Below are 16,192 nucleotides of genomic sequence, written 5' to 3'. Positions count from 1 at the left end.
AGTCCTCTTTTCCAGCCAGATTCCTCATTTCTCATGTAGCTGACAGTGGTCAAAGTCTAAGCATCAGGACTAAGATTGCTGTCGACATCTGAGTCAAACCAATTATTCCAAGGCAACAGAAGCTAAGGTCCTTGCTCTCTGGAACTGCACTGCATGAAAATGGAAATGAATAACTTATTATCAACTCCAATCCTATCATTCCATGGTAAGATGCAGGTTCTGTTGCACTGCTTCCAACATAGATTTAAAAAAAAAAAAAAAAAAAAAAAAAAACAGACTGGTGAATACATTTTATCCAAACTATGCTCCCATATCCAAGTTCTGGATGCTTTTCTAACACCCTGATGTTGGCTCACCTCTGACAGATGGCACATCGATTGCTGCTGCAACCATTTGGAAACCTGGAAGCTACTTTCAAGTTCTACACCTCCTGTTTACACAGACCAAAGCCCGTGGCTGAATAGTATGTACGGCCTCCATCTACAAAATGAACAGTCTCCAAGGTATGATTTACATTCCACAATGGCCAGTAGATTCCAGCTATATGTGGCATTTTATCTGAATTCTTTGCTCAGGTTCTTCCCATCTCCCACCTAATTCATCCACAGTTTAATAGGTCCTACTGGGAGCACTTCCTGAACAGGTCACTCCTTAGTACAGAGTCAGCTTCTAGGATTATCCAAATTAGGACAATTAATGTGCTTCACTATTCCATTAAAGCTGTTATCAAAATACAAACTACTAAAGAACTCTGGGTGGTCAGATTCTAAATGATTTTCAGTTGCTTCCTTGTATTTTTCCTATAAATCTAAAATTTTGCAGCATGGCTGTGTGTGTGTGTGTGTGTGTGTGTGTGTGTGTGTGTGTGTGTGTGTGTGTGTGTTGTTGCTGTTGTTGTTGTTGCTAAACAATACTTTGAATGCCACAGAAGATGTCTTAAAACTGATCATTCATGATGTTTTCTTTCTATAAAAGGAGTTGGCTCTAGCTACTGATTACATCAGCCAACAGTTCTTTTTAAACATTTTTTCATTATACTTATTTACTTGGGGAGCATGCATGTGCCACAGCACCTGTGTAAAGAGGTCAGAGGACACTGCAAAAGTCAGTTCTCTCCTTCTGCTACGTGTGTGATGAGGACTGAACTCAGGTTGCCAAGCTTGGTAGCAGGTTCGTTTACCTGCTGAGCCATCCCAAATGACCCAAAGTTGAGAACTCTAATCAACCCTTAATATATTTAATAAATAAGACCCAATTCCAAAGTTTAAGTTGAGACAAACCTACTGGTACATTTTTAAAATAACCTGAGCTGGCTTTATTGTTGCATAAGTACAGCTACATCCATTAGCCCAGGAAGAAATGCTTTTCAACTCTATTTTGAAAATTATTGCCAGAAAAAAATAATCTGTCATTACTTTTAAATCTTCCTGATTGTTGTGTGTTGTGACCTCTCCACTGAACTCTGTGTTAGTGGGAAAACACAATTATTCCACTTTTCCTATTTCAGAGTAACTAACCTGCTCAGTGCTCAAACGTAAACATTCCAAGTTCTATACAAATCACCTCACCAGGCTCTGACTTGAATTTCTAACAACATATAAACATCTGCAAGTTGAAAACTGCCACTGTGCTGAAGAAATGTTCCTGAAAAGTTGATAATTGAGCAAATGGAAGCAAGACTGTTAGGAGAGTTCTCCAACTTGGTTTAAAAATAACGTACTGGGAGCTCGCTGTGACATCATGTCTCCTAGAAATGTCAGAAGCTGTACCCATAAGGTCTCACCAATATGACTGCCTAAAGAGGAGCCTGATAAGGACACCACCGATATACATGCCGAAGTGGACAGAGGAAATCCCACAAGGCCTCCACTCTACACGAAGACTCACACAACTAAGGAGTTCTGAGAGCAGAAGAAATAGCCTTCCCCACAGAAGAGTACAGAAATTGTTTATCCGATGCCCAATGGTTTGCCCTGAAAACACACATACAAGTAACATTATACAGACTCGAGTGGGCTATATTAAGGAGTATATTTGTATATTCATATATACCTGCAATCACAACTGATTTAAAAAAAGAGAATGTAGATTTGAAAAAGATAAGAAGGGGAATATTGGGGCAGTCTGGAGCAGGGGAAGGAAGGAAATTCTTTGTTGATTAATCAGTGTCCCAGCCTGACTGACTGTATCCTCAGTTACATATTATTCATCTGTGCTAGTCAATGTTGATGGTCAATTTGACAAGATCTAGACTGTTTTCTCTTAAGTTAATCTAGAGCCACTTAAGAGAAAAGCATCCAAGAGTGCTTAGGATTATTTAGATTAGATGGGTTACGGGAAGTCCTAACCTGACTTATGGTAGTACCATTCCCCGAGTGATTGAATTAGGGGAAAGTGACCCATGCCAGCACTCACCTCTCTGCCTCCTGACTATGGGTGTAATGTGCCTCCAGCTCTAGATGTCATGAGTTCCCACCATTATAAGTCTAGAGGGAATACTAAAGATCAAGCAGAAAGAATGGAGAATGAGGATGATGGGGTGGGCTACAAAAAGACATGGCCATTGCACTCATCAGTTCAGTGCAGCTGTGACTACTGAAAAAAGATCTGCACAAGACTAGACCCATCAATATTTCATCAGGGATGGGGAAGGGAGCCAGGAGCCCCAGTTGCTCAGGGAGGGATGTTATTTTCTTCAGTGTTATACCCACTGACAAATTACCCCTAATTCCATAAAGAACTCCCCAGCCATGCTCACATAAGCAACCCTAATTCAACTCTGTGATTCCTAAACACCCTGAGAAGAAACGAAAATAGGAGGCAGAATTTTTTCAAAAGAAGAATGGTATCAATAGGACAGGTTGAGGGTAACAGGAAGTGAAAATGGACAGAACTCATGATAGATGTGTAAAACTTAATGAATAAAAAATTAGGAACAAAGAAAAACCCTTCTCCCTTATATGGCTTCCACCAGAGTATTTTATCATAACAAAAAAAGGAAATAAACATACTATCTCTCTAAAATTCAAAACCAAGAACTATTACAAATAATTCAAAGCCTGAGGAATGACTGACTACCTAAAGGTAAAAACATGTATTACACAGCCATATACAAAGTCTGACTCCAGCTAGCTCCCTTGCCCTTCTGAATCCTGACTGCCACATCTGTGTAGTACATACCTTGTAGAGTTATTATGATACTTAAATGTGATAATCTTAAGTATTATCTTATATAATACTCAAAAAGTACTAAGTACATAAGGAATGTTGAATGCTATTGTAAATGACTCATTTCTCTGTGGGCAGAATAACTCATAAAAGCCAATAAATAAATCACTTTTCAAAACAAGGTGAAATTATTCCTATGAACATATACCTGTACACACAAACACACACACACACACACACACACACACACACACACACACACACGTGTGCACATACAGCTTATGCAAAGAGTTCTCTGGCCCAATTTCTTTTTAACTCATCAATCCTAAACATAGGAGTAATGAACCAAAGTACACAGGGTGTCTGTTTCATGTCAGAGTCGACTCAGATTAGCTAACAAATCAACCCACACCCATTTATTCTACATATCTCAAATATGTCTGATCTGATCATCTCTGATGACAAGGATCCAGTCACAAAGGAGACTTTGGAGAGAGTCACCCAAAGCCTCTGCTCAAAATGCAAAAAGGAATAGGTTTACTGAGTGTCGGTCCTGTGGCTTACGCTGTGATCACATAGTGGGCAGAATTGCCTTTAATTGTCCCACCTTTCCCTGGAGTAGGAGAGAAAACCAAAGGCAGAATCTAAAATCATTGTTCTCCCCAGAAGGGAACCCATTTACAGAGACCATGCCATCTTTAATTATACTCAAGGAAGGTGGACAAGGCCATGTGAGATGAGAACAACTCATGTTCATGGAAGATTTAGTGCCAAGCACCACTTTTTCTCCTCTGTGTACTCAACATTTCCCATTGTGATGCGCTTATCTTAGGTTGAATATCAAGCTTCTTAGTTGATAAAGAGACAAAAGAAAGTCCTCAGTGCCATCTCATTCCCACCTTTGATCCTGACAAAGGAGATCTACACCCAGCATCTATTGATACAGAGATACCAGTCCCAGGGTCATTTGGTTGCTGTGACAAACACCTAGCCAAAAGCAACATAAAAGAGAAAAGGGTTTTCGTAATTGGTTCATAGTTCCAGATTATCAGCCATCATTGCAGAAAACTCAAGGCAGGAACTTAAAGAACCATATCCACAGTCAAGAGCAGAGGGAGAGACAAGAGTACCCCATGCCACCTGCTTGCTAGCTTCTGTTAGCTTCTTGTTAGCTTTACAGGTTCTTACAGTTCAGGGCCTAGCACATGAAATGGTGCTGCCCACAATGGGCTGGGATGATTACCAGTCAAAACGATCTCCACAGACATACCAATAGGCCAACGTCATCTAGATAATTTATCAACTAAGGCTTTCTTCTAAGTGATTCTAGGTCATTAACATTGACATTGACAACTAGCCATCTCACCTGTGTAATCACCAAACTAGCTGGACCAACAGAATTTCTGCCAGGCCTGATGCCAGACAGGAAGGAGTAATGAGGAACACAAAGATGAATTCAAGGGTATCAACCTTTAGAAGATGTTGGCAGTAAGAAAAATATACAGGAGAAAGCCTTTTCCCCCAAGCCCCATCAAAGAAGAGATTTGGGCTCTTATTTCATTGGGATCTCTTTGAATGCCCAGTAAGTCTCTAAACGCTTTGTTCTAGTCAATGTTTAAAATACATTCTTCCTTTTCTCTTGGGATGTGAAGAAAAGAAAAGAACATAAGTAAAAAGCATTTAAAAAGATGTCTGTTCTAGACAGGGCAGTTCGCTGAGCATCTCTTGATATGCCTCACAAAATCAGCCTTGGTCTGTGGCTGTATAGTAACACATTTTCTCTTCTTTCTTTCCCTCCCCATCTCTTCCTGTCTGTCACTTCCTCCCACTGTCCCAGCTCCAGCTCCTAACAAAGACTAAATAAGTAAAGCATTAACTCAAAAGCCCCATGCCTCAAGTTTTGTTCTCTAGGACAAAATCAAATGGGTAAGTAGTACTTTTCCTTTGCTATCTTCTCTGTTAATGCTGGCTAGGAGAGGGAGCCCAGCTGAAGGCTGGAGCAACTTTTGTTTTGACATTCTTCTGTATTACTCTAGGATGCAATGAGCAAGGTAGCAAGAGGAAAAAAAATGGAAAGACAGAAGAACTCAAACTTCATCTTCTGCTTCCACTCTACCCCAATTGTCTCTTACTAAGAACCAACAATGGGAATCTGAACTTTATCCAAATCCATGTAACTACAGGCTTTTGATCTGTCAACAGGATGCCACTCTGTCAGAGTAAACAAACTTATTCTCATACTTTCCAGAGATCAAAAGTAAGGTCACTGGGTAGAGGTTATAGAAAGGTAGATTTTCACCAAATCAAAAAATTTTCCTTGTTACTAATGGTTTCTAGCCAGGGAATGAACTACTTGATGTGTTAATAAATGACAATCAATATATGGGGCAAGTAGACGTGAGTATTTTCACAGAAAACTATCAGATTCTCTTCTGTGATAGTTGGTCTCTAAGGATGCATGTTCCTGGTATCCATGCCTTCTCACCATCCTCCTTAATGATAAATCTGAGGCAATCAAACACAAATAATAAAATTAAGAGGAAATGATGCCACACAGCTTTGGAGACTAGGTCCTAGGAAACATTGGATCTCTCACATTGGTCTTTTGGAGGGTTTGTCCTAGGGAAAAGTAGTCTCCACATGAGAACTGTCTCAGACCATTACTCCATACAAAGGTATCTACATAGTCATGCATGAGGAAGGGGAGAAGCCATTTCAATTGTCTTAGAGATGAATGAAAAAGTCATCTTGGGCATCCCACATTCTGACTTATGCAGTCATCATAGGAGTCTACGTCCAACAGTCAAAAAATTCTGACCACATTGAGACTCCAAGTAAGAACTGCACATCTGACTGCATGAGACATATACAACTACAAGAGATCATTCTTTGACCACTTGTGGAGGTTGGCCCCATCAGGGATGGTATCACCTACTCCCTTGCCTACCACCACCACATCCCCTTTCCATAGGGCCACCTGTCAACATCCCCATCCACAGAAGCTCCTGTCTCATTTTCCTTTCCACATCCTTTCCATACTGACGGTTTCTCCAGGCATGTTACCCATGCGAATGCAAGCTAGTCGCACAGAAACAGTGGCGAGATCCACCTTGACTCCAGCCCATTACTAGGCCAACATGCCCCACAGAAGAATACTATATGTCTACCTTTTGTCTGCTCTGTGGAAATGATAGGGAGCGTGGATAAACTTACTCGACATTCCCGGCAGATCTTGGTTAAAATCCGCTGGCCTTCGGCAAGAACTTTTCCTCCATAGATACATTTTGCTGCAAGAAAACAAAAATACATTTCATGCCTAGTCATGCTTTGCTACAAAATGCCCTTGGCATCTCCATCCAAAGCCAACACAACCCACAGGAACATAAATTCCCTGAGTCTAAGTGATTTAAACTTCATCTAACGTAAGGCATGGCAAGAGTAACATGCAAGTCCCCCGATGCCCTCAGCTAGACCTCAGCTTTTTGAGTTTACCTCACCTTCATAGCAAAGCAAAATAGTGTGTGTGGGGGGGGGGGGTGGCGGGGAAGCCAAAAGGTAAATTTGGGGCAGAAAGTTTTGTGGCTGGGTTGGTGTACCTATCACTCCATTGGGGTGTCTACCTGGCTACAGGAGGTGGCCTCTTCAGGTTCAATATTCCCAATGCTGTAAGTCACAGCTAAGGTCACCCCCATTGATTCTTAGGTGCCTCCCTTATCCCAGGTCTCTGTCTCATCACTGAGATGCCCCCTACTTCCCCACCCCATCAGTTGCAGATTTCCATTCATTCTCATGGACCTCTGGCCATCCCAACTGTCCCTCCCCATACCTGATCCTGAACCCCCCCTTCCCCCTCCCTATCTCCTCTCCTACTCAATTCCCTCCCTCCATCTGCCTCTCATGACTATTTTATTTCCCCTTCTAATTGAGATTCAAGCATCTTCATTTGTGCCTTCTTTCTTGTTTAGCTTCTTTGAGTCTGTGGAGTGTAGCATGGGTATTCTATATTTTATGGCTAATATCCACTTATAAGTAAAAACATACTGTGTATTTGGGGACTGGGTTACCTCACTCACAAGAAATGTAGGGACCAGAGATGGAACAGAGGAAATGGACAACCAATAACTGGTCCAACTTTAGACCTATCCCATGGACAAGGACCAATCCCTGACACTATTAATGAAACTCTGTTATGATTGCAGACAGGAGTCTAACGTGGCTGTGCTCTGAGAGACTCCACCCAGCAGCTGACTCAACAAATGCAGACACTCACAGCCAAACAGTGGATGGAGCTTTGGGACTGGAACTCTTATAGAAGAATAGGAGGAAGGATTGTGGGCCCAGAAGGGGATAGGAACTCCACAGGGAGACTAACAGAGTCAACTAACCTGGACCCTGTGGCTCTCAAAGACTGAACAACCAACCAAAACATATACACAGGCTGGACCAAGGCCTCCCTGCACATACGTAGCAGAAATGCAGTTTGGTCTTCATGTGGGTCCCAAATAACTGGAGTGGGGGGCGGGGGGGCAGTATCCAAAAAGCTGTTGCCTGTATGTGGGACATGTTCTAGCTGGGCTGCCTTGTCTGGCCTCAGTGGGAGAGGATGCACTTAGCCTTGCAGAGAATTGATGTGCCAGGATAGTAGACCTCCACCCACTCAGAGGAGAAGGGAAGAGGTTGTGGGGGAAGGACTGTGGGAGGGTGTGAGTGGAGGGGAGCAGTGAATGGGATGTAAAGTGAATTAGTAAAATAAATAGCCAAAGGGTTTTCTCTGTGTGTGTGCATTGTGTGTATGTTTGGTGTGTGGTGTGTGTGTGTGTGTGTGTGTGTGTGTGTGTGTGTGTGTGTGCACTCATGAGTGCAAGTAGAAGCATGTGGTAGCTTCATGTCAATATCAAGTATCTTCCTCTGTCCCTTTCCGTCTTACTTGTTGAGTCAGGGTCTAGTACTGGACCTGACACGCACAACCAGTGGCCTCCAGGATCTGCCTGACTCTGCCTTTCCAGAGCTGCCATTGCATAGCCATGCCCTGCTATTTATTTGACTACTAGAAACCTGAACTCGTGTCCTCATACTTCTTAGCGTATGTACTTAGCCATCGCCCTGGCCCAACCAGTAGTTTTGATGCAGGCTGTTCCGCAATCAGGCGTGCCTCTGGGTAAAAAGCATATGTTCTGTTCATCAAAACTTTACACAGCACTGAGGATCCCCTATGTGCTTCTTTATGATCTTGAGAGGAGAGTGCCCTGAGCCCAGATGCACTTAATCATATTCAGAAAACTAAGACAATCAATGGAAGCTGGCCAATTGTGATATCAGCACCATGGAGAAGAGGCCTTGAGAAAGGTGAGCTGCGTGGGCTAACAAGGAGGGCAGAAAGAAGTCAGCCCTGTAGAACATTTCAAAGAGAAACAGCTCAATTTAGATTCTGCCAGGGCTCAGTCCTTGGCTTCACTTCCTGACTCATTTTAAGCATCTGCAGAATGTGTCAATTTGCTATGACCCCTCTCTGATTCTACTAGATTTTTCCAGCCACTTCAAGAGGAAACAGAAAGCAAAGGTCTGATTGAACTCTTTTTTTGGCCCGATAAGGACCCTCTAGCCCCAGCTCTCAAGAGAAACAGAAATAAATACACACTTGCCTTTAGTTCATAAAACTGCTTCACCTCTCAGGCCTTTTCTGTATCTATTAAAGTTGGGTTGATTAACTTTGGTAGTTCCCTGGTTCTACAGTCTCTGCATTCTCATGCAATGTTCATATTCATAGTCTTGTAAGCATCTGCCTACCCCTCATACTCACAAAAAGTAAAGAGACAAATGCTGCTTTATTTAACATGTCGCCTCTGTGGGGTAGATGCTCTGACATGCTGCCCAGAGCCCTCTGTGACAACTTAACATATTTATACAGCTGTTGGAACAGTGTTACCCAACAGGCCTCAGCCGACTGCTGATCTGTGCTGGGCTATGGATAGCCACTTTGCTCAAAACCAAGACTCCTTACTAGACCAGCCCAAATCTGATAAAGCATTGATAAAAGGACCCAAAGTCCTGCCTTCCTGGGCTGACTCAGGACAACTCCGAAAGGCCATTCTGACTGAGGATCCCAGTGGGAAGAACTGAGGCATTTGCTATGAGTATCTTGTCAACCAACTTCTGCTGATTCTGATTCCTTCTGCACCCATTCTGCTGCATAACTGATCCTGTGTGCCTTTTCTAATAAAGCATGTGGAAATCTCCATGGCAGACTGTTTCTGGTCAATGCCTGGCCTGCAGCAACCACACTACCAGCCTCACCTTAGTGCTCTCTTCTCCGTGAATGGCACCATTATCTAACCCAGCTCCTTGTATGTGTATTTCTTACTCAATCTTGTGTCCAGTGAGAAACCAAGTCAAAGCAATGCTTCCTGCTCAAGTTATGCTTCTCCATTCCCCATTCTGACCTTCATTCAGACCAGCTTCTCTGGTGCTACCAAATATCCCTGTTTTAACTTCAGCCTTACCCAGTCATTCCAAAGACAACTAAAAGGGCATCATAGACAGTCAGCCTTTTCTGAACGCTCAAAACATCCAAAACTTACCAGTCCCTGTGCTTTTACTCAAATATTCATCCCCCATCTATGTCACAGTGCTCTCTCTCTCCCTCTCTCTCTCTCTTTCTCTCTTTCTCTTTCTCCCAAACATTGCATATATTCTTATCTTCCATATAAATGCTCCGATCTACTTTATCCACTGATACCTTCTGTCTTAGTTGGGGTTACTATTGCTCTGAAGAAACACCATGACTAAAAGCAATGAGGGGAGGAAAGAATTTATTTTGGTTACTCTTCCATATCATTGTTTATCATCAGATAAAGTTAGGACAGGAACTCAGACAGGGCAGGAACCTGGAAACAAGAGCTGATATACAGCCCATGGATGGGTGCTGCTTACTGGTTTGCTGCTCATGGCTTTCTCAGCCTGCTTTCTTATAGAACCCAGGACCTGGGTGTGGCACCACCCACAATGGGTTAAGCGCTCCCCCATCAATCACTAATTAAGAAAATGCCCTACATGCTTGTCTACAACCTGATCTTATGGAGGCATTTTCCCAATCAAGGCTCCCTCCTCTCAAGCTGACATAAAACTAGCCAGCATGATTGACTCTTTGTCATCTTGACATGCAAGTACATCATTATTAAGCCACAATCTTTTCTTTCCTGTTCATCTCTAAGGTTGTACATTAATAAAAATATCACTAAAAAAAAAAAACATTTTACAAACTTAAAAAGTCCCACAACCTTAAAAATTCAAATTCTTTAAAATTTAACTTTTTAAAAAACATCCACTCTTTTAAAGTTCAAAATCTCTGTCAAACACCAAAATATCATTTCTAAAAGTTTAAAGTCCCTCAACTGTAGGCTTTTAAACAATCAAAACTAAATTAAATGTTTTCTTATTTCAAGAGGGAAGAACCAGGGCACATTCACTATCTGAACAAAGTAAAACAAAACTTTAAAAATATAAGTAACTCAGATCTACCATCTGGAATTCACTCATGGGCTCCTGGGCTCCCAAAAGGGTCACCTCTCTGGTTCACCTTCTACAGCACACAAGCTTGTCTTCCTATGTGTACCTTGGCCAGCTCCTCTCCATCTCTGCTGCCATTCTTGATGGTCATCCTATCGTACTGGTATCTCTTTTTCTTTTTCTTTTTCTTTTTTTTTTTTTTTTTTTGTTGTTGTTGTTTTGTTTTTTGGTTTTTTGGTTTTTTTGTTTGTTTGTTTGTTTGTTTTTTGTTTTTTTTGTTTTTCGAGACAGGGTTTCTCTGTATAGCCCTGGCTGTCCTGGAACTCACTCTGTAGACCAGGCTGGCCTCAAACTCAGAAATCCGCCTGCCTCTGCCTCCCAAGTGCTGGGATTAAAGGCGTGCACCACCACCGCCCGGCCTGGTATCTCAAAAATACTTGGTTCTTCTGCTGCAACTTGGATGCACTTTGATTAACCATCTCCCCTGAGTTCTCTTTACAGTGCCAATCCTCAATTTATCTCTACAATGCCTCCAATTCTGGAGCTTCTACATTAGTGAGGCTGTACACCTTCTTCAATGGCCTCTTCTGGCTTCTCTCAGTGCCAAACCACAGCTGCTTTTCATGAACCCCCGACCCCATGCCTCCAAAACCATTACCACCTGGGTAACTACTACCAAGTTTGGCTATCAGTGAAATATACAACCTTGGTCAACCTCTGGAACACAGCTTCTGTGTGCTAACTCTCAGGAACCCTTTTCCAGAAGAGTTCCCATCAGTGATGCTGGTCTCTTCTTAATCACTGCTAAATTCTCAGCTCCAGCCAACTAGCATCAAGAATCCAAGCAAAGGATTTGCTTTGGTAGTTCTGCTATCTTATTAACCACAGCTAATTCTTTCATCCCAACTAACCATAAACACAGATTCCCAAGTCAGAATAGCTTTCTCAGCCAGCTTTCTTATAGCAACCAAGACCACAGGTCAGGGATGGCATCCCTCACAGTAGGATGAGCTCTCCAATATCACTTAATAATCAAGAAAATGCCCAACAGCATTATTTATACCCCCAATTCTTTTTTAAATCTTTTATACTTTAATTTGTTCACTTATTCACTTTATATCCCTCTCACTGTCTGCCTCTCAGTTACCCCTTCCCATAATCCATCCCCCTTCCCCTATTCTTCTGAGTGGGTGGGGACCCCTCAGTAACCCCCTACCCTAGCACTTCAAGTCTGTGTGAAGCTAGACACATCTTCTCCCACTGAGGCCAGACAAGGCAGCCCAGGTAATAGAACACATCCAACATACAGGCAACAGCTTTTAGAATAGCCCCTGTTCCAGTTTTTTGGGACCCACATGAAGACCAAACTGTACATCTGCTACATATGGGCAGGGAGGCTTAGGTCCAGCCTGTGTATGCTCTTTGGTTGGTTGTTCAGTCTCTGAGAGCCCCCAAGGGTCCAGGTTAGTTGACTCCTGTGGAGGTCCTATCTCCTCTGAGGCCTGCAATCCTTCCTCCTACTCTTCCATAAGAGGCCCCAAGCTCCCTCCACAATTTGGCAGTGCATACCCCAATCTTACAGAGACATTATCTCAATCTAAGTTCCTCCCTCTCAATTGTGTCAAGTTGACGTAAACTTAACCAGCATATCATCCCAATACTACACGCATCCATTTCTATCTTTTCAACATATAGCCATCCCTTTCCACCCTCCTAACATATACCCAACTGTTTCCACCTTTATAACATGCATAGGCATACATTTCTACTCTCCCAACATATATACCACTTTTCACCCTTCCAAGATATTTACCTAACCATTTGCATCTTTTAACATATAAACCCATCCATTTCCTCCCTCTCAACATATATCCTTATCTATCTCCACCCTCTCAAACATGTGTGCCCCAATCTGTCTCCACCCTCCACACAGATAGCTATCCATTTTCACCCTTTCAATAGATAGATAGATAGACAGACAGACAGACAGACAGACAGACATAGATCTATCTTAATGATGTCCCATCTTCCCTTAAGAAGCTTGTGAGTCTGTCTGTCTGTTTATATTGTATTTGTGATGTAAGTTCTTAATTAGGTGGGTAGGTGCAGGGTGGGAGGGTGCTCACATTTATGCCCAGGAAGGCTCAAAGTCAATATCAAATCTCTTCTGTTGCTCTCACCCCAATTTTTTTTTTTGAAAGTCTCTCATTAAACATGAAAATCATCAATTTAGCTAGGCTGAGGAGCCAGTGAGTTTTAGGAATTTGCTTGCCTCTGTATACACACATGGCTGACCTCACAGTTTCATGCCACTATGTCCAACATTTCCACGGGCTCTGGGGATCCTAGCTCTTGTCCTCATGCTTGTAAACCAGGCACTGCACAAACTAAACCATCACTCCAGCCCCAAGAAGTCGTTTTTGAGCCCAAACCCTAACTAACTCTCCTACTTGCTGTTTCTATTGTTCTTCGGACCACACCCTAGCAGAGCATCTATCACATGGTATCTTAACTACACACTTAATTTTACATCTTCCCTGCTGTCACCTCCATGAGAGTCAGAACTGTGTAGGCATAATTGTGAATCCCATCTCAAGTTCAGTGCCTCTCTGGGCTTACTGTTGACTAAAAATGATAAACACTGCTTCAACTTCAACCTAATGAGCTCTAGTGAGTAGTTAAAAACAAACAAACAAACAAAAACAGCAAATCTCCTGGCCGGCTAGGATTTCTGCCACTCCATATAGCTTCAAACATCCAATAATTTCAGAGCAAATAACAACACCTAAATAGAGGAATTATACAGTTCCCTAAGTGATTCTTTTCCTTGTTCCTTCGTTTTTTTGTTTTTTTTTTTTTTTAATATCTTTTATGCCTCAGTGTTCTAGATAAATCCATGACTGTGACTCATTGCTCCTAATGACACTCTGGGTCCCCGTACCCCATTGGTTTATACAGGACTATCTCCAAGACCCTAGGATTCCTGTGTGATAAATTCCCATACTTCTAAAGACAGCAGCTGCCAACTTGGCGAGATGGCTCGCTCCAGAGTGACAGTTCTGCTAAACACACTCCCGTCAACACTGCCATCTGTTTCTTGGCATGGGTTGGGCAATGCAGAAATTCTCCTTTTCTTTCCCTTTGGCCCCTTGCCACTCCACAATGGTATTAACACGGTTGCTATCCTGTCTTGAAACATTCGGCTGGCTCCTTTCTTTTCTGGCAGGTTCATCCAGAACTCCTATATGGAGATAAAAATGCCCTACTGTTTATGCCATACTCAAAGACACATCCTGCATCCACCAGGCTGCTATAAAAAATAAATGTCTGCTGAATTTTATGCCATCAAATCATAGAGAACTTTGGGGTCTGCGAAATGATACCAGCCTGTGTCTGTATATCTCTACCACTTGCAGCTGTGTCAAGGTGCAGAAAGTCCATAAGACATGGATGCCAGGTATCCACAAAATAACCTCAGACAACTTTGGGGAATGGAAAGTCCCCTTGCATTCATATTCTCCCCTACTGCTCTGATAACATCCTTTCCTTCACTGGCATCTCCTTCTTTATGTATAACATCAGTCCTTCTTATCAAACCTCTTGATCTGCAGCCAAAAGACTTATTTTTGATGTCTGAGGAAATTCAAGCGCAAGGTGAGTCAGGCCCTACTGCCTTTGGCTGGGCACTGGAGAATTCATTCCTACAGCTTTCAGTGTGAACAGGAATGCAAATGGATACCTGGAGCCCTTCATGTCACACCAGGGACATGCAAAGTAGGGTATTTCACGGTGTCCAACCATGAAATTGAAACCCAGCCCCAGCATACACTTCCTCATGATGTCAGAAACAAGCATGCTGGGCGTTTAGAGACAGTTTATTGTTCTTTTTGCACCCATAGGACATCCAGGCCTTTAGATTTGACCTTGATTTCTTGAGTGCAGGAGCTGGACACTTTGGCCACTTGGGTGTACAATGAATGAGCAATTGACAGGTGATGCATCTGTTGTCCCTTCAGATGGGCATAAGAGGTCCCTCTGTCCACATTCAGATCTTCATTCCCTCACACATGTCAGCCATCTCTGGGCACTTGGTGACTTTGAATGTCAGACATAACACTCTGCTTTCCACCAAAAGTATGTGGCAGATCAGAAGTACTAAGCACCCAAGGATTCTCCTTTTCTCAGTAAATTGCTTTGGTGAACTTACAACTCCCCTCTCTGAGTAAGATACCCACATTAAACTAAGTATCACCAAGGCATCTCCAACCCACAGATGCCAAACAGAAGGTATAATATACACAAGCATGCACCAAACTGTTTCTTCCCTCTGCCCTGTCTCTGTTGCTTGTCTCCTATGGGATCTCATTCAAAACGTGGCACCTGCTCTCTCACAGACACTCACACTAATCAATGCTTATATGGCAGGTCCTTTAGCTGTCACTCACAGCCATCTCTCCTCTTCCTCTCCCCAGGCAGTCTCTGCTTGCCCCATCACCTTCATATGGAATATGTCCAAGTCCCAGGCTTGGTTACTACCTCCAGCTTGTTTAACACAGTGCCCTTTCTTAAATCACTTCTCTGAGTGTTCCATAGGCCTGCTTTAAAACTTCATTTTAAAAAAATATGCCTATATATGTGCACCTGTGTAATTTTATGTATACCACATGCATGTAGGTGGCCAAGAAGGCAACAGGGTATCAGATCCCCTGGAACCAAAGTTATAGGCAATTGTGAGCTGTGGATGCTGGAAAGCAGACCCAAGTTCTCTGCAGAGTAGCCAGTGTTCTTATCCACTGAGCCATACACACAGTGCCACCGACCCAAAAAAAAAAAAAAAAAAAAAAAAAAAAAAAAAAAAAAAAAAAAAAATCCTTAATTTTTAAAAATAATCTTATATTTAATTTTTCTTTTTTCATTTATTTGTTTATTCACTTTACACCCCTGTCACTGCCCCCTCCCTCCTCTCCTCCCAGTTTCACCCCCAATTACTCCCTCTTCTTCTTCTCAGAGAAGGGGAAGTTATCCCACCTTGGGTACGACTCCACCTTGGGACACCAAGTAGCAGCAGGACTAAGGGCATCCTCTACCACTGAGGCCTGACCAGGCAGTCCAGCTAGGGGAAGAAGATCCAGTAGCAGACAACAGAGTCAAAGACAGCGTCTGCTCCCATTGTTAGGAGATCTACATAAAGACCAAGTTGCACATCTGCTACAAATGTTTAGGAGGCCTAGGTCCATCCCCCAAATGTTCTCAAAAATCCTCAATTTTTAAATTGAAAACACTAAATCTGTGTTATCTGTGTTTAATTTTATGAGCCTTTTTTAAACCTGTGTGTTTCCCTCTGACAGGTATGTTCTTACTCACATGGGCAAAAAAAAAAAAAAAAAAAAAGCTCCTACTCATTTCTAAATATACTGCTAAGTTGTTATCGTGAACATTCCTAAACATGTATGTGTCCACATTGCACTACAACTATATCACTTCAATTCTGGACACTGGAAGCTGACCCTGACTCAGT

At 42.5% G+C, this 16,192-nt stretch overlaps 1 protein-coding gene across 2 annotated transcripts in view; it reads right to left on the bottom strand.

Moving 5' to 3' along the window:
* The window catches only part of Nell1 (neural EGFL like 1), an 823,979-nt gene that overhangs the window by 575,298 nt on the left and 232,489 nt on the right, over positions 1 to 16,192 (bottom strand). For both annotated transcript variants that reach the window (XM_034515089.2, XM_076934998.1), the window contains exon 10: positions 6,382 to 6,455. In XM_034515089.2, the coding sequence (XP_034370980.1) occupies positions 6,382 to 6,455 (74 nt within the window). The remainder of the gene's footprint in view (positions 1 to 6,381; positions 6,456 to 16,192) is intronic.

The sequence above is a fragment of the Arvicanthis niloticus genome, chromosome 1 (assembly GCF_011762505.2).
Source record: "Arvicanthis niloticus isolate mArvNil1 chromosome 1, mArvNil1.pat.X, whole genome shotgun sequence".
In the NCBI taxonomy this organism is placed as follows: domain Eukaryota; kingdom Metazoa; phylum Chordata; class Mammalia; order Rodentia; family Muridae; genus Arvicanthis; species Arvicanthis niloticus.
This window is presented reverse-complemented; position numbering and strand designations above follow the sequence as displayed.